The sequence below is a fragment of the Prionailurus viverrinus genome, chromosome F2 (assembly GCF_022837055.1).
Source record: "Prionailurus viverrinus isolate Anna chromosome F2, UM_Priviv_1.0, whole genome shotgun sequence".
In the NCBI taxonomy this organism is placed as follows: Eukaryota; Metazoa; Chordata; class Mammalia; order Carnivora; family Felidae; genus Prionailurus; species Prionailurus viverrinus.
The window spans coordinates 16293189-16320230 of record NC_062578.1 but is presented as its reverse complement, the minus strand read 5'-3'; the positions used below and the strand labels follow the sequence as shown (position 1 = coordinate 16320230).

The following is a 27042-nucleotide window of genomic DNA, read 5'->3' as shown; positions in this document are numbered from 1 at the left end:
TAAAAACCATTTTCTGCATCCCAACTTTTACAGGTCAGATTTCTACCGTTTTCGTTTGATGTGGGCTCCAAAATGCCTTATGGCAAAAAGGAACAGGCTCCTGTTCAGAGTGGCAATGCACAAGAATTTTCTCTCTCTTTTTCTTATCCCAATGATATTATCAAGGGCAGCCACTTTTGGAGTACAACTTAGATGAATATGAAGGGCTTTTTAAGCTCCACTGACCATTTCAAAGAAAATTCTAAATTAAATATAATGCACCTCTGAGGTCCTTTTTCTCCTGATCACACAGTAAAAGCTCAAAATTTGAGAACATTTTAAATTAGCTCAATGCTGTATGAAAGATGGTATTCCCAAGATGATTTTTACTAACTCTCCCTCACCATTTGAGTTTAGAAAATAGCCTAGAAAGGTTTAAAAATACACTCTATTGTTGGAGCACCTGGCTCAGTCAGTTAAGTGTCCAACTTCAGTTCAAGTCATGATCTCACAGTTTGTGGGCTCGAGCCCCATGTGGGCTCTGTGCTGTCAGCCCAGGGCCTGGAGCCTGCTCTTGATTCTGTGTCTCCCTCTCTTTTTGCCCCTCCCCCACTTGCGCTCTGTCTCTCTCAAAAATAAACATTAAAAACAACTTTTTAAAATATACTCTATTGTCAATAGGATCCAGAGAGGGAAAAAGGCGGCAATTTAGTTCCCTGAAAACACGAAGTTGGGTAGAAACCTAAGTCTTTTTTTTTTTAATTTTTTATGTTTATTTATTTTGAGAGACAGAGAGGAAGACAAAGTGAGAGAGAGAGAGAGAGAGAGAGAGAGAGAGAGAGAGACAGACAAAGTGCGAGAGGGAGAGGGCAGAGAGAGAGGGAAACAGAATCCAAAGCAGGCTCCAGGCTCTGAGCTGTCAGCACAGAGTACAACGCGGGGCTCGAACTCACAAGTGTGAGATCACGACCTGAACCAAAGTCAGATCTCAACCAACTGAGCCACTCAGGCGCCCCAAAACCTAAGTGTTTTCAAAGTGAGCAAGTAGTTGGATAAAGACAACTGGACTCAGGAAATTACTTTGATACAAGGAAGTAATCCATGGAAGGATTTATAGTGGGGAGTAAGGTGGGACTTTTGTAAGGCTACAGACCCAGAAGACCGGTAGGATTCATTTCATTAGCTGTTCTAAGCTTGGTTCTTGTTTTGTCATTTTAAAAGCTGGATCTTCCTAAAAGTCAGATTTAATGAGAATGACATCATATCCATGTATTTATGCAGTACGGACTACACTGTTTTATTGATATACATTATTGGGTTAATGTCTAGTGTCAAATAATTAAGATTAAAATGATAATAGGGGCGGTCTGGGTGGCTCCATCAGTTAAGCGTCCAACTTCAGCTCAGGTCATGATCTCATGCTGCGGGTTCAAGAGCTGCACTGGGCTCTGTGCTGACAACTCTGAGCCTGGAGCCTACTTTGGATTCTATGTCGCCCTCTCTGGCCCTCCCCATGCTCTTGCATGCACGTGTGCTCTCCCTCTCTCTCAAAAATAAATACTAAAAAAAGTGTATTATGATTAAAATGGGAATGAATAGGGGCGCCTGGGTGGCTCAGTCGGTTAAGCGTCCGACTTCGGCTCAGGTCATGATCTCGCAGTCCGGGAGTTCGAGCCCCGCGTCGGGGCGCCTGGGTGGCTCAGTCAGTTAAGCGTCCGACTTCGGCTCAGGTCATGATCTCGCAGTCCGGGAGTTCGAGCCCCGCGTCGAGCCCCGCGTCCTGCTCAGAGCCTGGAGCCTGTTTCAGATTCTGTGTCTCCCTCTCTCTCTGACCCTCCCCCATTCATGCTCTGTCTCTCCCTATCTCAAAAATAAATAAACATTAAAAAATTAAAAAAAAAAATAAATAAATAAATAAAATGGGAATGAATAACACCTGCTTTCTGCGCCATGAGTAGGAAATGGTCTTGCTCTAATCCACTGAGCTTCCTGGTCGACCCTCACATCTGTGGAGCTGTGACAAGCCAAAGTGTTGTGTGTTGATTCTCCTTTGGAATCTTATTACTCACTCACTGTCCTCTAAGAAGTCAGGGTTCCTCCCCAACACTCCCTAAATAGAACATTCCATTATACAGTTATATTCAACTTTGAAAAATTAAACTGGATGAATTTAGTCAACCTCAGTCTTACTTAGGTATCCTTAGATCATAGATTTTTTTATAAACACATTCATCTTAGTCATTAGATTACAGACATTCTGGTCTAAGAAAAAGGGCTACCTGAAATACTTTCAAAGTCCTATGAACCTATAAATTTGTATTTAATACATACTTATTTTGATAGGTATGGGGCACTCAGAATTAAGAATAAGATACAATTAGGAGCACCTGGATGGCTCAGTCAGTTAAGCGTCTGACTCTTGATTTTGGCTCAGGTAATGGTCATCATGGTTGTGGGACTGAGCCCGGAGTCATGGAGCCTTCTTGGGATTCTAGCTCCCTCCAGCACCTCCCCCACTCACACGCACACGCTCTCTTTCAAAAAATAATAAAAATTTAAAATAAAATCTTAATAGGGCACCTGTGTGGCTCAGTTAGTTAAGTGTCTGGCTCTTGGTTTCGACTCAGGTGACGATCTCATGGTTCATGAGTTCGAGTCTTGCATTAGGCTCTGCCCTGTCAGCACTGTCACTATCTTTCTCTTAAAAATAAATACTTAAAAAAATTAAAAATAAATAAAATAAATAAAATCTTAAAAAAAGATTCAAGTTATCATTTTTCAAATTATTTTTATTAAGGCATCTCTGTGCCCAATGTGGGGCTCTAACTCACAACCCCGAGACCAAGAGTCACATGCTCTACAGACTGAGCCAACCAGACACCCCAGAAGTTATAGTTTTAAGTTGTAAGTCTACACTGCAAAAAATTCCCATAAAAATGCAATTACTATCAAAGTGACAGATCAAGGGGTACCTGGGTGGCTCAGTCGGTTAAGCGTCCAACTTCAGCTCAGCTCATGATCTCACTGTTCATGAGTTTGAGCCCACCGTCGGGCTCTGTGCTAACAGCCCAGATCCCAGAGCCTGGAGCCTGCTTGGGATTCCACGTCTCCCTATCTCTCTCTGCCCCTCCCTTGCTCGTGCTCTCTCTCTCTCTCAAAAACAAACAAACTTTAAAAAAAAAAAAAAAAAAAAAAAGGATGACAGATTAAAAAACAAAAAAACCTCAAACTGCCAGGTGAGGGTACTAGTATTCAGTAATTCAAAATAAAGCAAAATTGCATCAACTCTCATTCTTCTACTCTGCCCTCTTTAAAATACATGGTAATATTTCATCAGTCTGACAATACACTGTATCTGGTATGTGAAAATGAGAGGGCTTTCTCAAAACTCCCTTGTATGATGAGCTGGGAAGATAATGAGATTTAGATGCAACGGCCTGTTTATCCGGATACTGGCCATAGGAAAATAACACTGAGAATACCCTTCCCAACCATCTACATTTATGCACATCTATAATTTGTCAAAATCAACGTAAAGAGCAATATGGCACCATACTGCAAAAGAAAGTCTGCCAAATTTTTCTAATCATGTGGTGCATATCATTAACCCTGAAACTATGGGGGCACTTCACTGCCTATCAACTTCCTCCTTCTAGAGCACCACTCAAATTCAACTGGGTTTCCCGTTTCCTTTCACTTTGTTCAATTCAGATTATCTTTACCTAAAGTACTTCCAGACACTCTTTCACAGACCCTTTAGGCAATTATTTTCAACAATGCAAACCAAATCCATTATTCAGATCCATTATGTCAATTCATTTAGTATCATGACAATCCCCCTTATAACTACCTCATGTCATATCCTCTGCAAACATGGCATTTGTATTAAAAGTCCTTTAGAGGCTTCTCTTTCCAGGAAGATGGGACAGACTAGTTTTCCCTACTCTTCCTCTTAACTAAAACTAAAAACCCTAGACATACATAAAACAAATAGGACTCTGAAAGGTGGGGACAAGACAGAATGGCTAGAACTTTGGGATCCAAAAGAACGACATAGGAGTGAGTTTCCTGTTTTTCTTTTGCTTCATATATCTCAGACTGGTTGCTGGAGTTAATGGGTAAAACTCAGAAATGTCAACGAATGCAGGGCGGGGGGGGAAAGCCCCAACAAAAGTCAGCTCTCCCAGCCAAAAAGGACCAAGAAAAGGGTAGGTTCCCAAGATAGAGAACTTATGTAAAATAACTACTCTACTCCAGCCAAATACCACAGAAAGCACTGTGGCCCCACTTACACCATGCAGCAAAGACTAACTCCCATCCTCATTAGGCTATAAAGAGATGCCTCACACTCTGCAGGATGCTGTCAAAGAAGGCAGGGAGAAGGGACTTAACAAGGGTACCTCACTCCTTGTGGTATAGTGGGGACAATGTGGGGAGCCTCAAATTACACCCCATCCAGCAGTGATGAGGCACTCACACCTACCTGCTGGGATAATGTCACAAGAGGCCTTGTGGGAAGCTGGAGCTCACATCAGTACCCTGAGGAGTGAACGGAGGCTGAATGAGAAACCTGGATTTCTGCTCCCACCTGGCAGAAAAAGGTGGCACCCACTCTTCTCCTGCCAGAGTGCTATTAGTGGAAAACATCTAAAAGAAAAGGTTTAGATCCAGAGTCTTCTATACCAAAAATATCTAAGTTTTAGTCAAAAATCCCTCCTCATACCAAGAACCTGAAAGAAGATGAACTGAATGCACAAAGACAATAGATGCCAGCTCTGAGAAGACAGAGATGTTAAAAATTATCTGACATATTTTAAAGAGGCTATGGTCAGAAGGCTTCAGGGAACAATTACCAGCACTCTTGAAACAAATGAAAAAAATAGTCTCAGCAAAGAAACAGAAAATATAAAGGAGAATCCCAAATGAAAATTTTAGAACTAAAAAGTAAAATAACTGAAAAACACAGTACATAGGATCAAACCAAGAATGGAGAATGTTCTGTCTTTGGAGACAGAACAACAGAAATTATTCAATCTGAAAAACAAAAAGCAAACAGACTAGGAAAAAAAAATCAACAGTCTCAATAACCTGTATGACTATAAAAGATCTCATACTTGTGCTATCAGGGTCCTAGAAGGAGAGGAGAAAGAGGGCCACACTGAAAAGTACTTAAAGAAATAATGGCAGACAAGTTACTTAAAATATTTATAGAAATAATAACAAAGACATAAACCTGAAGATTCAAAGAAACTGAGTGAACTCCAAACAGGATAAACCCAAAGAAATCCAAGCCAAGAAACACCTGGCTCAGACTTCTGAAAACCAAAGGCAAAGAAGAAATTTTTAAAGTAGCTACAGACAAAGGATACCCTACCTATAGGGGAAAACTCATTGAATGACAGAGGATTTCTCATCTGAAACCATGGAGGCTTGAAGAAATGGCACACTGTTCGAGTGTTAAAAGAACAGAACTAACGGGGGGCCTGGGTAGCTTAGTCGGTTAAGTGTCTGACTCTTGGTTTTGGCTCAGTTTGTGATCTCACGGTTCATGAGTTGGGGCCCCACGTTGGCTCCATGCTGTCAGTGTGGAGACTGCTTCGGATTTTCACTCTCTCTCAAAATAATAAACTTTAAAAAATAAAATAAAATTAAAAAATAAATAAAAACTATGAACTCATAACCTCATGTCTAGCAAATATATATATTTCCCTCAAAACTGGGGAAATCAAGAATTCTCAAATAAAACAAAAAACAAAAAACTTATAGCAAGCACACATATACTGAAATAATAGCTGAAGGAGTTCTCCAAATGGAAAGAAAGCAATAAAAAGAGAAACTGCATCAAGCAGAAAGAAAAACACAGCAAAAATGTGGGTAAATAGACTTATTCTCTCATCCTGTTTCTAAATTATGTTTGAAGGGAATATCATACTGATGTGATTCCAAATGTCTGTAAAGAAGGTTTTTAAGAAAATTATAAACAGGGAGAGTATTGGGACATAAAGAAGTTCAACTGGTAAAATGACAACACCAGTAGAATGTGGTAAGCTATGTATATATAATGTAATACCTAGGTCAACCACCAAAAGAACTTCACAAAGAAAGACACTCAAAAACACAGATAAATCAAAAAGGAAATCCAAAAAAAATGTTTAAGTCATCCACGGTAAAGCAGAAAAAAGAAAACAGAGAACAGAGGGGAAAAAAGAGTAGATTTGAACTCTACAATAACTACATAAATGTAAATGCTTTATATGCACCAAGTAAAAGACCAATTGGCAGAGTGGGTTAAAACAGACATAGCAATTCTAAATGTGTATGCACCAAATAGAAAGAGAAATACACAAATCCACAAATATAGCTGGAGATCTCAACACCCCCTTTTGAACAACTGTTAGAATAGACAATCAGAAAGGATGGAGAAAAATTCAACAATGGAACCTCTTCGACATTTATAGGATACACCTTTTTTTCAAATAACCACAGAAAATAAATCAAAATGGTCCATATCAAGGACCATTAAAATAACAAGTTTAAATTTTTTTTTTTAACATTTATTTTTGAGACAGAGAGAGACAGAGCATGAACGGGGGAGGGTCAGAGAGAGGGAGACACAGAATCTGAAACAGGCTCCAGGCTCTGAGCTGTCAGCACAGAGCCCGATGCGGGGCTTGAACTCACGGACCACGAGATCATGACCTGAGCTGAAGTCGGACGCTTAACCGACTGAGCCACCCCCACTCAACAAGTTTAAAAGAAGCATATATAACATCTGTTCTCTGACCATAACAGAATCAAACTAGAACTCAATAATGCAAAGATAACAGCAAAATTTCCAAATATTTGGAAACTGAACAAACTTCTAAATAATCCATAGATCAAAGAAGATATCTCAAGGGAAATAAAAAAATATAGTGAGCTGGATTTTTAAAAAATACAATACATTGAAACATGTATGGTACAGCTACAGCAGTGTTGAGAGGGCAATTTATAGCACTAAAAATGGTTTTACAGTAATCTCCCTTTCAAATAAGCAAACAAACAAAAACAGTAGTCTCCCCTTATCCATGGAGGAATACGTGCCAAGACCTCCAGTGGATGCCTGAAACTTTGGATAATACTGAACACTATATATACTGTGTTCCTGCTTACACCTACATATTGACAATAAAGTTTAAGTTATAAATTAAGCACAGCAAGAGATTAACAATAAAATAGAACAATTCTAACAATCCATTGTAATAAAAGTTATGTGAATGTGATCTCTCTCAAAATGTCTTACTGTACCATACTCATCCTTGTGACAAAATACCTACATGATGAGATGAAGTGAGGTGAATGATGTAGGCACTGTAAGAGTTAGTACTGACCTTCTGACGATATGTCAGAAGGAGGATCATTTGCTTCTTACTGCAATTGACTGTAGGTAAATGAAATCATGGAAAGACAAACTGCAGGCAAGAGGGGAGGAGTATCATATTAGAAAAAAAGTAAAAGTCTAAAATTAATAATGTAAGCTCCTACTTTAAAAGCTTAGAAAAATATGAGCAAAATGAGCTCAAAGCAAATAGAAGAAAATAATAGGAGGAGAAACCAATCAAACAGAAAAATTGAAAACAGAAAAATCAACGAAAAGAGTATTGGTTCTTTGAAAAGATTAGTAAAATTGACAAGTCTTAAAAAAAGAGAAGACACAAATTACTAATATTAGGAAATGAAACGGGTATCACTACAGCCTTATAAACTACTACAAATACTACAAACAATGCTACACACATAAATTTGACCACTTAGATGAAATGGACCAATTCCGTGAGAAGCACAAACTACTACATCTCACCCAACATGAAACTGATAAAAGTCCTATAACTTTATTAAAGAAATTGAATTCACAATTTTAAGACACAACAAAAAGAAATCTCCAAGCCCAGATGGTTTCACTGGAGAAAACTATAAAATATTTATAAAACAATTAACACCAGTTCTATATAATCTCTTCAGAACACAGAAGAGAGGCACTGTCCAATTCATTTTATGAAGCTAGTATTACCTTGACACCAAAACTAGACAAAGGATCACAGACTTAAATGTAAAACAGAACTATAAAATTTTTTTAAAAAACATGTCCCAACAACATCGAGAAATCGAACAGGATCTACCAATATTCTCCTCCACACAGAGTCTCCTCCAATAACACTGAGATAATGAAAGAAATCATGCAAAATGGCCCAAATTCAAGCCATAATGCAAGTCAATGAGGATTTCTTCCATTATAAGACAGGGACATACAGATATGTCACGAAAACAAATGAAGAATCAGAAAAATATCAAAGCTTTCAGATACATGCTGTCAAACTCACTGGATAGGGAACACTGAAAGGAGCAGCACAAGGACAGAAAGAACAATCCTGGATTGCTGCCAATTCCTGGGAAAATTCATGGGGAGAGAATGGCTATTTCAGGATTCTTTGAGGAGTAAATGATCTGACATTGAGAAGGTGATTATTGCAGCTTGGGGCCAACTGACAAGTTCAGATGAACCATAACATATCATTTATTTTCCATAATGCCATGCATTTAAGTGACCCCTTAAATTGAAATTAAGCAATGTAAGGTTCTCGATGACAGTGGGATCTTTACCTTCTTACTATAATGTGCCTCTTGTTTTGTTTCACCCCAGGCTCTGTGCTTCTGCTTCCTTTATATCACTGAGCATATAAAAACACTAATAGAGAACAGCAAAGTAGCTAAATGCCTTTAAAGTTCTTTGGTTGTCTTTATTTTTCTTTCATGATAATGTCCTTTTTGACTTTGATAGTTCACAAAAAATGTGATAGCACATGTCTTAAAAGTTCATAGCATTCCTTTGTAGAAATGAAGTAGTTTCTGTCTTTAACCAACAAGGATTTCAGACAAAAAAAAAAAAAGCTATGGAAACACCCATTTACCATCTTTATGATTTTTTTCAAATAATGCTTTCTTAATTCAGACCTCGCTTAAGATTTGCCAAAAGCAATGAAAATAGATTATTGTTTCTCTCAATAAGCTAACATTCTGGGTTTTTCTTCATTTGTCTTAACCTAATTTGCAATCTGAACTCAAAAAGAAAGTAACTCTCCACAGGAAATAACCATCATTTATGGTAGTTTTCTCTTTATACTGTGTAATGGTCTGTGCTGTAAAGAAGATGGTGTCCGGGAGGGAAAATTTCCCACTACCTTTCTTGGTTCTTTTGGTTCATGTAATAACTAACAAAGGACAGGTTTAAAAATAGAATACAGGGGCGCCTGGGTGGCGCAGTCGGTTAAGCGTCCGACTTTAGCCAGGTCACGATCTCACGGTCCGTGAGTTCGAGCCCTGCGTCAGGCTCTGGGCTGATGGCTCGGAGCCTGGAGCCTGTTTCCGATTCTGTGTCTCCCTCTCTCTCTGCCCCTCCCCGTTCATGCTCTGTCTCTCTCTGTCCCAAAAATAAATAAAAACGTTAAAAAAAAAAATTTTTAAAAAATAAAAATAAAAATAAAAATAGAATACAAAAATCTGCAGGCTATAACACTAAGTCCAGGGTTCCTACACTGACAGCAAAAGCAATCCATAAAAGAAAAAAATTGATAAATTGGATTTCATCAGAATTAAAAACTTTTGCTTTCTGAAAGACTTAAATGAAAAGACAAGCTTTCACTTGTCCCATTATATGTGGGAGGAAAGATTTACATACTACTTATTACTACTTATCTGACAAGGACTCCGATCTAAAATACATAAAGAACTCTTGAAAATATCTCCAATTAGAAAATTGGACATGAAGAAACACTTTATCCAAAAGACAGCAAATAAGGGGCGTCTGGGTGGCTCAGTAGGCTGAGCATCTGACTCTTGATATCAATTCAGGTCATGGTCTCACAATTTGTGAATTCAAGTCCCACATCAGGCTCTGCCCTGACAGCACAGCACAGAGCCTGATTCTCTCTCATCCTCTCTCTCTGCCCCTCCCTGCTCACACACTCTGCCTTTCTCAAAATAAGTAAACTTAAAAAACAATTTTAAAAAATAGTTTAAAAAAAAGATGGCAAATAAACTCTTGAAAAGATGTTCAACATCGTTAGCCATTAAGGAAACACAAATTAAAAACCACAATATCACCACACAACTACTAGAATGGTAAGAAAAGAAAAAAGAATGATGACACTAAATACTGGCAAAGATACAGCTAGATAAGCTATACATTACTATTGGGATTGACAAATAGTATAGCCACTCTGGAAAATGGTTTGCCAGTTTCATAAAACATAAACACGCAACTATTTCATGACTGAGATGACCCAGCAACTGCACTCATGGGCATTTACCCCAGAGAAATAAAAACTTAGGCTCATTCAAACTTCGGTACACAAATGTTTGTAGCAACTTTATTCGTAACAGCCCAAAACTGCAATCAATCCAGATGTTCCATCAATTGGTGCATGGTTAAACACAATGGTCCATCCATACCAAGGAATACTACCTCAGCTCTAAAAATGAAAAAAACTACAGGTATATACAACAATCTGGACAAATCACTAGAGAATTATGCTTGGCGAAAAAAGCCTGTCCCAAAAGGTTACATACTGTATGATTCAATTTGTATAACATTCTTGAAATGACAAAATTGTGAAAATGGAGAAAAGCTAAGTGCCTGCAACTGATTAAGGAGAGACTGGAGAGGGAAGGGAAGTGGGTGTAGCCACATGAGGGATAACTGCGATAGAGAAATGTTCTGTACCTCGACTTTTAGCAGTGTCAACATACTGGTTTTAATATTATACCAGTTTTGCAAGATGTTACCATTGGAGAAAATGGGGTACAGAGTACAGGAAATGTTTCTGTATTATTTCATACAACTGTATGTAATAATCTATTATCTCAAAATAAAAAGTTCAATTAAAAAATAAAATGAACATCTTTAAAAGCTCTATACCTGCTAATCTGCAGTATATGGTCTGTGTTCATTTACCACTATGTCCTCACTTCTACTTGTCATTCAAATCATCCATAAGCAATGAATTTGCCAAAAGCAATGGAAATAGATTACTGTTTCTTGGATTACTTGATTCTTATTTTATGCAGCTAATACCACTCAAATGAAATTACTCTTGCTAAAGTCAATAATAATCTTCCAACTACAAAACAAAATTGAAACTTGCTAGGTTTTTGATTTACCTAGCCTCTAAGTATTTGACACTGATAATTAGTTTATTCCCCTTCCATGAAATTCTCCTACCTCTGCTGGTTGTCCTTGCTCCAGCATTCTCTTCTCTGAGAAGCCTTGCCAAACCTCTCTCATCCCACAGTGGCCTTCTGGATTTACTTAGTAAACTTTATAATATCAACATCATTGATTTCCTTTTTAATCTCCTCTAGCACACCAAATATTCCTAGAAAGCAGTGTCTTAGTTTACCTCTGTATTTCTGAGGCCTAATAAGAATGAAGAGTTGGGGCGCCTGGGTGGCTCAGTCGGTTTAACGTCAGCTTGTGGGTTCGAGCCCCACGTCAGGCTCTGTGCTGACAGCTCGGAGCCTGGAGCCTGCTTCAGATTCTGCATCCCTCTCTCACTCTGCCCCTCCCCTGCTCATGCTCGCTCGCTCTCTCTCTCTTGATCTCAAGAATAAACAAACACTAAAAAAATTAAAAAAAAAAAAAAAAAGAATGAAGAGTTAAATATGCTGCATGACTTGATTGTTAGACTGAAAGTGTAGTCAATAATTTATTCAGGCTCTTTGAAATAAATGAAAGTACCTCTCTAACTCTTACACATTATGTCCTCTGAATCACACTCATCTTGACACAACTTTTAGGAAGCATTCTCCAGTGATTACACAAAGTCCCTAATGTGACCCACACTGATCCCTCTGCCCCAATAGTATCATTTTAATTACTTATCTAAACATATTTATGATAGTTGCTTCTGGTTTCATATTAAGCTTCTGAAGGGCAGGCAATTCTATAACTCATAAGCACTTAAGACACAGTTATAGGTCTCTAGGAACTTTATAATACTGAGTGTTTAAAATAAACAGAAAAGAAGACTACTTGTGAAAAATAACTGGGTTAGTGACTAGAAATCAAATTAGGCTACTAAAAGAAAATATTGCAAATGTATCACCCTTTAAAATCATAAATACTGCATCTCAGCCCTGAGAGCCTTCCAGACTAACCTTCGTCTTGTTGAACACTCTTCTTCTTCGTTGGCTACCCATCCAACATCAGCAAAAGACACCACTGCATCCTCTCCTGGATGGCTAGGGCTCCATTCTGTTGTAGGGCTGGTAAGCTATAAGTTATAAACAGGAAAGGTGTTTGTCACCAAAATGTTAGAATAAAACTTTTTAATCACCCAAAGGAAAATCATCAGCTCTGGTGTTACAAACACATGGACAGTTTCTAACATCTCCATTGAAGGTCCCCACAAAAGAGAACATCAGTTATGTTGTATCGTTGCCTAATAGGTTTATGACAATCTCTGAATTATAACTTAACTTTATTCAATTTTTATTTTACAGGTCAAATGAGATTGGCTTTAAAAACAAGCCAACAGGGGTACACGGGTGGCTCAGTGGGTTAAGCATCCAACTTGTGATTCCGGCTCGGGTCATGATCTCACAGTTTGTGGGTTCGAGCACAGCATGGGGCTCTGTGTTGACAGTGTGGAACTTGTTTGGGATTCCCTCTCTCTCCCTCTATGCCCCTCCCAGCTTGTGTGTGCATTCTCTCTTTCAAAATAAATGAACTAAAAACAAAAGTCTTAAAAAAAAAAAAGCCAACAAATACCTGTGTTCATCCTAAAATATTATGAAAATTTTTAGAATTTAAGCATTAAAAAAATCTGGGGCGCCTGGTTGGCGCAGTCGGTTAAGCGTCCGACTTCAGCCAGGTCACGATCTCGCGGTCCGGGAGTTCGAGCCCCGCGTCAGGCTCTGGGCTGATGGCTCAGAGCCTGGAGCCTGTTTCCGATTCTGTGTCTCCCTCTCTCTCTGCCCCTCCCCCGTTCATGCTCTGTCTCTCTGTGTCCCAAAAATAAATAAATGTTGAAAAAAAAAATTTTTTTAAATCAATTTTTCTGAAGAGATTTAGTCAAAAAAAGTATAATAATAAGAACAAGCAAGCAATATATGTGCTAAATTTGGGAATATTTTTAAATGGATTCGTATATAGAGATGCTGTTAAAGTGCTGAAAATAACATTTTTAAAGATTTTTTTTTAATGTTTACTTATTTCTGAGAGAGAGAGCACGAGCAAGGGAGGGGCAGAGAGAGAGAGACAGAGTCCGAAGCAGGCTCCAGGCTCTGGGCTGTCAGCACAAAGCCCGACGCGGGGCTCGAACACATGACCTATGAGATCATGACATGAGCTGAAGTCAGACACTTAACCAACTGAGCCACCCAGGTGCCCCTGAAAATACATTGTTTTAAATCATGATTTTTAAAGTATTAACTATATTAAAGAACAAAACAAATAGAATTCTCTAAAGTTTAACCACGTAAATGACAGAATATTCTGAAATACAAAGAAAAAGCATGCAAGTTCTGAAATTTACCTTGGAAAGTAGATGGAAAGATAATTAAATTAAAGTGTTGTTATAAGTGTAATGCCTCAGAGACAGATGACCAATGACTAATGATTTTAAAATAAAGTTATCAGATTAATACTTCCTAAAAGTTAGTAACACTGAGGTTTAAATAAAAAAGAAAATGCAGACTTTTTAAATGAAGAAAAAAGTTAAAAAGGCCAAAGAGATTTACTTATTGACATATTTATCAGAAAAGTTGTGCTGTAACTCATGCTTTTTTGAACCTTCTCAATACTATCGTTGCCAGATCAGGCTTTTGAAGCTACACTTAAATAATGCTTCTTCCTCAACGGTAAAATATACCACGCAAACACATAATACTGAAACAGTTAAATATCTTTAATATTATGAATAAAATTTTAATTGAACACACTGGCTACTCATATGTGCACCCATTCTGGTACCATAATTACCTAACATTATCAACTTAATAAAGCAGCATTAGAAAACTGACATTTTAATAACACACTAAGAATATCAAGTATTTGAAATGCCTTAAATTACAGCTTTTGGGAAGCTGTACAGTCAAGAGGGAAAACAGTTATATTAAAGGAGTAAATATTTAAGAATCTAATCCCAGGCAAGAACAAAAAATAAACAAAAACTAATAATGGAATTAAGATGAAAAGCCTTTCAAAATACAAATGTTTTAGGGGCACCTGGGTTGTTCAGTAGATTAAACATCTGACTTCCGCTCAGATCATGATCTCATGGTTCGTGGGTTCAAGCCCCACATTGGGCTCTGTGCTGACAGCTCTGGAGCCTGTTTGGATTCTGTGTCTCCCTCCCTCTCTGCCCCTGCCTCACTCATGCTCTGTCTCTCTCACAAATACACAACAAAAAAAATTTTTTTAATACAAATGTTTTAAAGCATGTACTCGAATAACTGGCCATAAGAGAAGAAAAGTAAACACTTTAGGAAGTACATTACCAAGGGATACGATCAAAGAAAAATTGAAAGGATTTTTATACTTCTCCCCTATTACATTTTAGGTATTTATCCAAATAAGTCAATAAACACACAGATATTCAGTCAATGGGTATCTCATACAACTTAAATTAACATAACTCAAATGGGCATCACATCTGATCTTAAGAGCCAGAGAAATCTGGCAATATTATTCCTATCCACTATTGAAAAGAGAATGATGGGGGTGCCCAGGTGACACAGTAGGTTGAGAGTCCAACTTCGTTCAGCTCAGGTCATGATCTCGCAGTTCACGTGAGTTTGAGCCCCACATTGGGCTCACTACTGTTAGCCTGTCAGTGCAAAGCCTGCTTCAGATCCTCTCTCTGACCCTCCCCAACTTGTGCTTGCTCAAAAATAAATTTAAAAAAAAAGAAAAGACAAAAGAAAACAGAATCATGTATTAAAATTCCTATAACATTGTATTAGGGAGATTCCAAGTGTATTACATGGAGATACTTAAACAAAAAGGTCTCCAAGCCCTGTGGAAACTCCCAGAAGGAACACAGTATTTAATGGGCTATTCTGTACAAGTGAAAGATCATAAAAGTAAAACCTGAATGATGAAGATGCTAGTTCATGAAGATCAGTCTGTTTATAACTATTTTAGAAAATAAAATTGTAGGGGCACCTGGGTGGCTCAGTCGGTTAAGTGTATGACTCTTGATTTTAGCTCAGGTCATGATCATCTCATGCTCGTGAGATCGAGCCCCATGTCAGGCTCCACCCTGGGCATGGAGCCTGCTTGGGATTCATTCATTCTCTCTCTCTCTCTCTCTCTCTCTCTCTCTCTCTCTGCCCCTCTCCCTTGCTCATGCTCTTAAACTAATTAATTTTTAAAAATGATAGTAAATAAAATTTTATTTCAATAGCTACTAGTTTGTTGGAAGTGACGTATATTTAAGACAAGTAAAATGAAGTTTTGACCTCAAGACTTCTTACTTTCCCACAAAAGTTACAAAAATTAGTTTTCTTCCTAGATATTTTTATTTATAAAAGGAGAAAAATGATACTTTTCTAAAAACAAATATTTAAAAACATAAATCAACCCATTTTTGACAGCTTTTCAGAGTATTTTATAATGTAAAGATCAAACAATGTATCTAAATTTTACATCTGTAGTACCTTCAACATATTAAACATGAAATGTTGCTTTCTGCATAAACTTAAAAAAACAAAAATTTTCCATTGACTTAGTTTACAATCTTACTAAGAAATTATTCTAGGTAATCACCAAAATAATACCGTGTCTATATAACACATGTTCAATGAGATGAAAATACTGATACTGTCAAGAACCAATTCCAGAATTGATCATATCTGTATCATTACTAATGGACATCCTGCCCCACAGAACAGTCATCTTAATATTTAAGTCACATATCTACATAACAGTGATTTATGCCATTAAAAAAGAAACAAAAAAAAAAAACGGCTAACAAAGTCCCTGGGGAAACCAAACTCATCCAAAACACAAAATAAAACTGAAAACACACTAACACTAATCTTATTTTAAAGATTTAAAGTTGTTGCTGAGGGGCGCATGGGTGGCTCGGTCGGTTAAGCGTCCGACGTCGGCTCAGGTCATGATCTCACGGTCCGTGAGTTCGAGCCCCACGTCGGGCTCTGGGCTGACTGCTCAGAGCCTGGAGCCTGTTTCAGATTCTGTGTCTCCCTCTCTCTCTGTCCCTCTCCTGTTCATGCTCTGTCTCAAAAATAAATAAACGTTAAAAAAAATAAATAAAGTTGTTGCTGAAATGCACACTGAGTAACAAGAATGGAATAGGAGGGGCGCCTGGTTGGCTCAGTCAGTTAAGCGTCCGACTTCAGCTCAGGTCATGATCCTGCGCTTCCTGGGTTCGAGCCCCGTGTTGAGCTCTGTGATGACAGCTCGGAGCCTGGACCCTGCTTCAGATTCTGTATCTCTCTCTCCTCTCTCTGCCCCTCCCCAGCTTGCACTCTGTCTCCCAAAAATAAATAGATACTTTAAAAAATTTTAAATAAAAAAGAATGGAATAGTAAAGACAATTCACTTAATTAAGTACCAGTTAAGGTAACATCAGTGCAGGCAAGGGGGCTGATGGCATGGAACTGTTGGAAGTACAATTTAGATGGCACTACTGACATGCATGGATGACCAATGGGAAGTTTGAAAAAGACAAAGCCAACTTACTGAAAGTTCCAGCAAGGTCCTGTCCTATCATAGCTATCGTTGTGACAGAGGAAAAAAAAACAAAACAAAACACACAGTGAAGAAAGAATAGAAAAAAATTTTTTTCCAAAATCAAGGGCATTATAAAATTTTAAATTAAAATTAGTATTTATTGATTTGTAAGTATCCAAATTCCTTCCAGAAAGTATGAAAAGTATTTCATTCAGAGCAAAAATTCAGTAGCAGCATTATTATTTTTACTGATCTTAAGTTTAATTCAACATCTGGTACAACTTAAATTACCCAAATTCAATTATATTTCAAAAATTTTACTATAGTAACTTTAGATAATTTTAAATATTCTGATAATGTAAAACTATACCAACTATACCAAGACAAATGATTTAATAAAATGCATGAAAGAAAAATACACAGCTTGTATAAAAATTGAAATACTTAGAATAAAATATTAGAAGAGCTAATTTTGTCCTAATGTGACTTTTCATAAAACAAATACACTGGTACTAGGAACCAGGATTCTCTCGGTTTCTTGCCAAAAAGGGTATAATAGTAAATAGACTCAGTCTATTTTCCACCATTTGTTTACATTCCAATGCAAAACATGCATTAAAAGCAGCACAGCAAAATAATAATCTTTAACTTTTTAAAATAAAAATCTCTACACTTTTACTAACAGATTTAATTCTTTTTCTACTAATTCTTGCCATAGTTAGAAAAACTGAAAGCAAAATTTATATATTTTAATATAGTCACATACAGTGACACCAACAGGCCACACAATATACCTGTGTAAAGAACACTAAATCCAATATTCTGGCCAAGACTCAGCCACTTATGTTTCTGAGTAGAATGTCACTTTTTAAAAATCAAGCATTTATTAAAGCTTTCTATTCATGCACCTAAATTGAGGTAGGGTAGGAAGAGAAGGTGAGGAGGGAACAGGGACAGGAAAGACATCAGAGAGACAAAGGGAGAGAAATGTGTCTCTCTCTCAAAATAACCTAAGAAGGTAAGTAACAGGATCCCCTGGAGAAACTAAGAAATCAATTACTGAGAATGAATAAAACATCACAATCGTTCATTGTTTAGAGTTACACTTCAAATTACAGTGCCACACTACCAAATTTATCAAACATAATACTGTATCTGCATCTCGTTCTTAATGGCCATTTGAGAGCGAAAATTACCAAGAAGTTTTAACATCACATAGAGTATGGCATCACATGCTAGCATATTCCAGAATACTGAAGAGTAACTGAACAAAAATGTGTTAAGTTTAACAGTTAGTTTTAGTATTAATCCAGGCACTTACCTTCACATGGCTCAGACACCAAAGACCACCAGACCACATGAAGTCCCACCAGCCTTCTCTCGGCTCCTCAAACTATAACTTCTGTCTTGTCTGTTCCAGAATCTATGCACATATTCTCTCTTCCACCAACTCCACCCCTTACCCCAACTGTGAAGAGCTGGTTCTTTCTAATCTTTACCTGTCATTCCTCCAAAGGCGCCTTCCAGACAAACCACCAATTATTATCCTGCCCCATGGTATACTATGTTTTCCTTCACAGCATTTAGTATAAACTATATGTCTATTAGAATATTTACTTGTTAAATATCTCTCCCACTGAATCAAATCCCAATAAGGACAGAGATCATGTCTTTTTGGTCCACCATTGATCAACAGCCCCTAGAATAATGTAGATTTCAAGTTTATTTGCTAAATAAAGATGGGCTGTGACAAGTGGCTATTTTACTTCCAGATTTCATCACGGGGTGTGAACTTTAGTAGAATTCCATTCATTATTTGTTTGTTTACAGAAGATTACCTCTACAGTTCCAACAACTCCTAGCAACCCCAGAAAACAGGAGTGGGCAGGGTTTCCACAAGGAAAAAAGGTGGTCCAAGTTAAATTACCCAGAAGTCTGTCAGTTACAAAAGCTGAAAGTCCAACTTCCATACCCACTGCCAAGTGGCCCACCCCACTTTTTCTGGTAGTACTCAAGATTACCTTTAATTTTTTTTGCCTTAAGGTTTTTTCATATGTAATATTTACCACCCCAATAAGCTGCTTTTGGTTCCACGTTTAACTCATTCAATTTAAAATTTATAAAAATGCACCCCCAAAGTACTTTTGTAACGATTACTTTTGTAACTGTCAATAGATAATTCTGTTACTGCTTTAAGGAAAATTTTCCCTAGCAAAATGCTAAAATACAATATGTGCCTGAAGTTTTCAACCTCAGCTGCATAAGAAGCTCCTCATAAAACAAAACAAAAAAACCCACAAATGTATGAAATTCTGATTTAGTGAGCTTTGAGTAGGACCTATATTCTTCAAAAGCTCTGTGTTTTTGCAGGGAAGGTGGGCATACAAAACTACTTTGCAAGATGGGGCCGGAGAATGAATATTTTGAAAGCTCCTGGTGATTTAAACATGCAAAAAGTATCGAGAACCACTGCAAGTTATAACTTCTGCACCCCATTCCTCCCAATCTTCCAGAGTTCACTGCTTTCTCCAGTTCCTCCATGATCTGAATTTTCTTTTGGTTTCATGAAGCTGGAATAAGTACTAGGAGGAAAAAAAAAAAAAAAACCACAAAAAAAACAACCGACTCTCTCTTTGTCTTAATCTGGGTTCCTACCCCCAAGGAGGCTATAATATCCAAATATACAAAATGCTTATGGCCAGAAGTGTGTAATTGTGACTCAAGGTTGAAATGTACATATCTGAAAGGTATAAAAAGGCCAAGGAAAGTTTATTTTTCTTCAATTAAAAGTAAATGTGAAGGGTCTACCAGAATAAAATAAAAAGATTCTGCACAGCAAAAAGAAACAAACAAAACTAAAAGGCAACCCACTGAATGGGAGAAGATTTGCAAATGACATATCCAATAAAGGGCAATCAAAATATGTAAAGAGCTGATACAACTCAGTAACCAAAAAACAAATAATCTAATTAAAAATGGGCAGAAGATGGGCGCCTGGGTGGCTTAGTCAGTTAAGTGTCCGACTTCAGCTCAGGTCATGATCTCACGGTCCGTGAGTTCAAGCCCTGCATCGGGCTCTGTGCTGTCGGTTCAGAGCCTGGAGCTTGCTTTGGATTCTGTGTCTCTCTCTCTCTCTGCCCCTCCCCCACTTGTGCACACACTCTCTCTCTCAAAAATAAATATCAAAAAATATATAAAAAGCTTAATTTAAAATAACTAAATTATGAAGGGTCTAGAGATCTTGTTTTGAGTCTAAACTAGCCAACTCATGTCTAGCACTCACAAAACGAAGGACTGGGAAAGGCTATGGGGTTACAGGCAAGTCTCCTTCAAGTAACAAAGCAAAGCAACGCTTTGCTTTTTACACTTATTACCATATTTTATTCCCAGCCCAAAATTTATTGTGCCCATTAACTGGATTAAGGTATAAATAAATGTGTTGGTCTCTGTTCTGATTTGTGACTCTGTAAGTCTAATTTATAAAATCAGGAGGTGAATTATTTGAATAGCAAGCAAGTTAATTTGCTATTCAACTGTCAGGTGGCAATAATAATAATAAAATCACCACCACTAGCACGCTTTTTCTGTGCCGTAATTATGTACCAGTTATTATATTCAGAGCTTTACAAGGATTATCTTGTCTAACCCTCACGACAAAAAGTAATGCACCCATCTTGCCTATCATTACTTGTCTACAAATATATGGGTCAGCTGGTAACAGTGAAAAGATGGTATGATCTGGAAGGAACTATACTGAACTTTAAGATTTCAGAGGTAAAATTGTTTTGAGGGTGACAGAGTCAAGGTGTTACCTATGAGTGTAGGCGGTAGAAAAGAAATGGAACTCAAAGTCAACAGGAATATAGGAAGTAAAGAATATACATTGCTAAGTTTCAGACAAATCTTCCAAAAGACTGAAATCACCCAGAACGTCAGAGGGACTGGTTTTGACTACCTAACTCCTGCTTCTGAATTGACCCAGGAATGCCCTATTCTCAAGTTTAATCCATTTCAATTTTTGTCTCCTGAATATGGCCCTAAAATGGTGTCTACTCTCCCGGGGTCCAACTGTGGTCCTCAGTTCCAGACTTTCTATAGAATTTACTCATGCTGGGCTCCTAGACAGTCCAAATATATTCCCTATCAAATCCTCAAATGAGCCAGAAAAATAGCAAAAATGCATTTTCAACTTTATTACTCTAAATTGCATGGTTTTTAAAATTCCACATTTTTACATTTCTGATAGATGTAGTTAAAAAATAAGAGGATACAAAGGAATAATAGCAGATTTAAAATATCTAACTAGCACATAAAACACTCACTTTAATATTGACCTTGAATTTAAAAAGACTCAGTATGCTATAAAACCACCTGGAAGTTAAAATCTCATTATAAACAAATGTCTTCTGTCTTCCATTATATTCTCAAGTAGGTCACCAGTATTTCTCTGATCTTACTCTCCTATGTTTATCCACCTTTACTCAAATTCAGCTCCTGTACTAAATCTAGTATTCTTAATCCTGCTCATACCCTTTAAGCGACTAATAACAATGAGAAAAAGAATCTCTCCAAGAAACTATACTTGGCCCTGGTATTTCAGCCCAGTAACTATCAAGGCAGATTTGGGTTGTTACTAAAAAATGCTAAATTATCTTCATCTCCTTCTATATATCTCTAGCTACATGAATACAAATGCTGTACCAAGTTCTCCAGCAACTAGGTTAAGTAGACACATAAATGGACAAAAAGAAAATTTTAATAGAACTGAGCAATCAGAAAAAAGTTAATAAGCCTCAGTTAACACAACAGTTATTTGAAGGAAGTTGGCAAATGAAGCAATCAGCAATTTGTGTCTAACTGAATTCTCAGAAATTGTGCCTGAGAATTACCACCAGAGATTTCTTCATTTTATTTTTTTAAAGCCTATAAATTGATGAAAAAAAAAATTACTTCTTGGAAAGTTCCAATCTGTCAATTTCTAGATTGATGCACAAAAGTTTTGCCAGTCAATATGCAAGCAGGATTATGAATGAGCACAACAATGAACAACCTTGTTAGTCAACCTGAACAAATGCTAATTTCTACCACTTACTTAGGAACAGATTTTTACCTCTATCTGCCAGGAGTGCTGATTTATGAGTAAGACATAATATCAAATAAGCTTTCAGGGGGCACTTCTGAGCTTTGGATTATGAATTAAATACATCTTCCACATTTTGCATGCTAATCCATTATTATTTAAAACTGGTGTAGATATCTGCTGAACTTTATATTCTTAAATGTCAAACTGAAAGGTTTTGTAGTATTACTGTTGTGAAGAATTACTGAAAAACAAGAACATGTCTAACACTATTAAAACAAAAAGGAACAAAGCCCAAATCACGAAAATAACAATTTGTCTCCAAGCAAAGAGTAGAGTTGCTCTCAATTTGGTGCTATCAGAGGTTACTAGGACCTAAGCATTCTAAAGTATTCCCAATTCAGGGTTTCCCTGTTATCTCATTCAGAGAACCACAATTACCTCTTTGTCTTGACACTGTCCTTGTCCAGGCAATGGTTCCTACAATTAATGCTAAGCTTTAAACCTAGGACGGAGAAAGCACCTTACAAGGCATCCACAGATACATCTAAAAATAAACTAGAGGAACAGAGTGGCTGTCCAGATAAGAAGGTATAATAACTAAAGAAAACAATGGTGGTACCTGAAGCTCCTCTAAAATCACATAAGGCCATGCCCAAGGTCACCTGGGAATTAACAACTACCTGGCTTATGATATGCTTCTAAATCTTAGTATGCATATTCTTAAGAAGGATAAATGTCTTAAAGAGCTTTAAAAAGCTTGAATAATCACTTCACAGAGGAAGTAAAATCAGAAAGACTTTACTATAGTTTTATTGTCTTTTATTGGTAGCAGCATCAATGGGGGAAAGGTTCTAAAATACTTTTAAAGCTGTCTTGCCTACTTGTATTTCTAATGCACATATTAATATAAAGTTTTGAAACATATAAAATATAGTACCTGAAACTGAACTCTCGGACACTGGATCAGAGATAAATTAGTACCAATTTTCCTTACGATACTTCGAGATGAACCATATGGCTTCCCAGACCAAAGTACCTGAGGAAATAGGAAAAACCAAAGTTTAATTACAAAGGTAATAAAACTGTTACTACAAAGCACTGGACAGTTAATTTAACAAAATATTCACACATTAATTATGGAATCAGAATGCTTTAAATGTTATGGGAAATGAGCTAATATTTCTCAAGTAAAAGTTAAAAAAAATATATATATATAGCTGGTTATAATTAACACAATAAGGTTTACGGCATTATATAAAAAATACAGAAGAATAATAATTGTAAAACAGAATTACATTTGGAGTAAAAACTTCGCATTTTCACTATGTTTTCATACTATTCTGCAAAGGAAACAATTTTTATCATCTCTGCTATATTTTTTAAAGTTTTAGAATTTTAAATACATATACATTTTTTAAAACCGTGAGTGTTTGTTATAATGGACTTTTCAAAACAAATCCAAATCAGTACAAAGTTCAGAATCTGAATTTGTACCATTCAGGGTGCTTCATTTTTTGCTACACAAGAATGTCTGGTCAAGGGGGAGTGTGGGTTAAAATTCAGCTACACTGCATCTTCTTGTGAGGCCTTATCCCCAGGGAAAAGGTGTCTTTTCCCAATTTACACAAAGGTACTAGGTGGGCTTGTAGTGAGTGACCCTAATGAGCAGAATTTCTCACATGAAATCACAATACACTCAGGACATTATGCTATGCTTAATGCAAAAACAAAAACAAACTCCCAAAGCAGAAAGCAAACAAAAAAAAACCACAAATGTAGAATGTTAAATCATTATAAAGTACCTGGAAACTTCTCCCCAAGTATATGATTTTTCCTTAAAGAGAAAAACTATCCGTTTTGAGTGCTATACTTGAAAGCCTGGGCAGAGAGGCAAAGACAGGTGGTATGCTATTAAAAGCAATTTAAAAAGAAAAGAATGAGAATGATATGATCACTATACTTAATTCATTAAATTTTAACATTCAATCATATCCTTAAACTAAATAATACCAAATCAGCTGGCATGTATTCTGAGCAACAGACACTGACCCTTTTTTTTTTTTTTTTTTTTAATTTTTTTAAATTTATTTTTGGGACAGAGAGAGACAGAGCATGAACGGGGGAGGGGCCGAGAGAGAGGAAGACACAGAATCGGAAACAGGCTCCAGGCTCTGAGCCATCAGCCCAGAGCCCGACGCGGGGCTCGAACTCACGGACCGCGAGATCATGACCTGGCTGAAGTCGGACGCTTAACCGACTGCGCCACCCAGGCGCCCCAGACACTGACCCCTTTTTAAAGTCACTCCATGGCCATTCTAATTTAAAGAATGGAATCACCTTAACATATGCAATATGACCAAGGAAGAAATAAAGTAAACAGCACTGGCTCCAACACATAACCCAAATTAGACATTTAAACCATTCTAAAAGCATGCACAACTTGTAAAATGAGCAAAGAAGTAACCCAACTTCTTAGATTTTTAGCAACCAAATCCAATTACAGATAACAGTATGACTCAATGTGAGGATCGTGGGGGTATATATAATACCTCCAGAATATGCCTCAGCTTTTATATAATTCACCACTAATATGTTCAGAGTTTCACTATCACCTGAGAGAGTTCCAGAAAGTATTAGAACCTACACTGGCTACCACAACCAGTAAAAACTGTAACTCTTGCTTTGGAAATGTAAACTGAAAAGATGGCACAGACTGGAAAATAGGTCAGTAGAGAGATAAGACTAGATCGATATTGAAATATGAATATTAAATAAAGAATATAAGAGGCGAAGCTACTGTGAAGCTTAGAAGGGAATTACCTGTAATTCAGGAATCCGAATCATTCACACCAATGATCATACAGAGGATTATCATACGAATAGTGTTAATAACACAAGAGGACTAAGAGAAGAAAACTATCTGACTAGAGAAAAATGGGAAGCATCACAGTTTTACAAATTCAACATAAGAGGCCAAGGAAAAATAAGTTCATGGACAAGTAATTCTAAAACCATATTTAAGCAAACTCTACCTTATACATGTTCATAGGTCTTAATCTTATAAAAAGAAATCCACAGGGCAATAGCAACTATACCATTCAATCATTCTCCTCTTGAATCTTGTATTTAGTCACAAGTCAAAACTCTCCTATGATGCCAGAGCAGTGGAACACTATTTATGCATCACAATGCGACAATTAAGAGTCTAAAGTTAACCTCCCATGCCTCCAGTAAGCAAGATCTTAACTGGAGATGAAGAGGACAAAAAGCTCACAAAGAAAAATTTGAAAAGGATTTCCCAAGGTCAGGGACTAATGTTTCTGCCAACTTTTAGCATTCCTTGCTATGCATGCTTCAGGGCTAAGTTTCAACTATTATCTTCCCATCTGCTTAATATCAGGAGGAAAGAATACCAGGTGACTTCTACAAGTGAAGGTGGCCAGAGATTCAGCTTTTACTTACAAGGACTAAGTAGACTACTCAGGATTTTTATACAAAGTTAAAGGAAATAAAAACAGATCGCTTTATGTGATTTTTTTCAAGCATATGCAGTAGACTAACAATGCTTTTCTGTTACCTGGGAATTGCATGGCATGTAGCACCAGAGATATGAACAAAGGTCTATGTAAGCTAATGACTGGAATATTGAGAAAGAAGAAGAGTCATAAAACCTTTACTCAACTGTAGGAAAAAGTGAGGGGAAAGAGCAGCTAACTTTCAGGAACTCTAAAACTAGGTCCTACTTTATTTTTTCTATTCAGCCCTCATGGAGTGGGAGAAATTGTAAATGGCTGTGAAGAAATAATGAACAGATGGTACTGAAAAGTCACCATCTGTGCACTGGGAGACTGTAAGGCCCAAGTGTATCTCCTACCCTAACTGGTGGCTGAACTGTTGTCTTGTCAGTATACTGGAGAAGGGAAGACTTCCTCTAAAGATAAATTGCCATTAGTATTTTTTCAGATGTAAGAGAGGGGGAAGGAGAAAACTGCCACTGCTAGATACTTTGATTTAAGAAATAAAAATTCAATTCCATTAGAAAATTATTAAATAGTTATTAAACAGAAAAGCTCTGCTTTGCTTTATTTATAATGACTACTGACAAATAATCTAATCATGAATCTGTGTGCATGTGTGTTTGCATGTCTGGGTCTAGTAATGACAGTCCATAACATTTAGCAACAGTGTTTGAAAGTGATGACAGCAAGGAGGAGGATGACAACAAGAAAGCAATTTGTTCTTTTTTAACATTGTGAAATGCTATTGTAGAAGTGTTGAAGTGTGAGCTTGGAATCTGAAGCTATCATCTGTCTCATCATGATGACTGTACTCAAATTTTATGTGGTAATTCATCTGTTATAGACTAGTTTAATCTAGATTACATTTGAGAGGTAGCATTTAGCAGAAAAAGTACAAATTTAATTCTAAACAAACAGATTTTTCTCAAGATAAGCTATTTCATATTAACACAAAAGTCATTATTCTGAGGGCCACATATCCCTGAAATTACATGCAAAATTTTGTGCATACACAGTATTTTTCTGGAAGAAAGTCTGTATCATTAATCAAAATTTCAAGTAGTCTAGGATGCAACACAGTACAAATCCTTAACTCCAAGGGAGCCAGTGGAAAATCCAAAGTGTGTATTGGGGAGAAGGGGTAGAGATAGGAAGATGAAACTCTATTAACAATTTCAAAATCCCCAATTAAAGATAAGACTTTCCTCAAGTCTCTTCTTCCTTACTCTAAACTCCGAGCCACATTCACCTTCTTCCTCCACAGCACAAAAGGAAAACAAGGTTATAATTCTTAAGTTATTACTGGAAATATATTACTAATGCAAATTAGTAATCTGCTAGAACTGTGGTTATACCTGTAGAACAAAAAATGTTTGGTGAACGTACACAATTTATGCAAAAGAACTAGCTATAGTAAACCAATCAGTGATAGCTATTGCATACAATGGTGCTGATATGTACAGTGAAATACAAAGAGCTAATCATCACCGGTTGTTCTAATGGCAAAAACAAATCCCTAATCTCAAAGCTTCTTTTTTTCTTTTTAAGAAGATAAAACATGTAAAGATGAAGGTAGTTTCTGCTCTTGGAATACTTTGATTAGTATCAATCAAGTTCATTATCCAACCAATGGTAAAATATGTATTTATTACTAAAAGAGGGAACTAAAAAGTTTTATTTTCAGATGTCCAAAAGCAAAATCTTGGTAGACTATACACTTCCTTACA

General features: G+C 36.9%; 1 protein-coding gene across 4 annotated transcripts in view; it reads right to left on the bottom strand.

Annotated features, from left to right (window-relative positions):
• MTFR1 (mitochondrial fission regulator 1) overlaps positions 1-27042 on the bottom strand; it is a 63938-nt gene that overhangs the window by 11327 nt on the left and 25569 nt on the right. The window contains exons 1-3 of one of the 4 annotated variants that reach the window (XM_047842858.1): positions 24893-24912; positions 22735-22833; positions 12172-12287 (exon numbers count right to left, since the gene is read on the bottom strand). In XM_047842858.1, coding sequence (XP_047698814.1) covers positions 12172-12287; positions 22735-22833; positions 24893-24895 — 218 coding nt within the window. In that variant the 5' untranslated portion in view covers positions 24896-24912. Of the gene's footprint in view, positions 1-12171; positions 12288-18035; positions 18506-22734; positions 22834-24829; positions 24854-24892; positions 24913-27042 lie in introns of those variants that run through there. The other 3 variants (XM_047842857.1, XM_047842856.1, XM_047842859.1) reach the window with 3 other exon arrangements.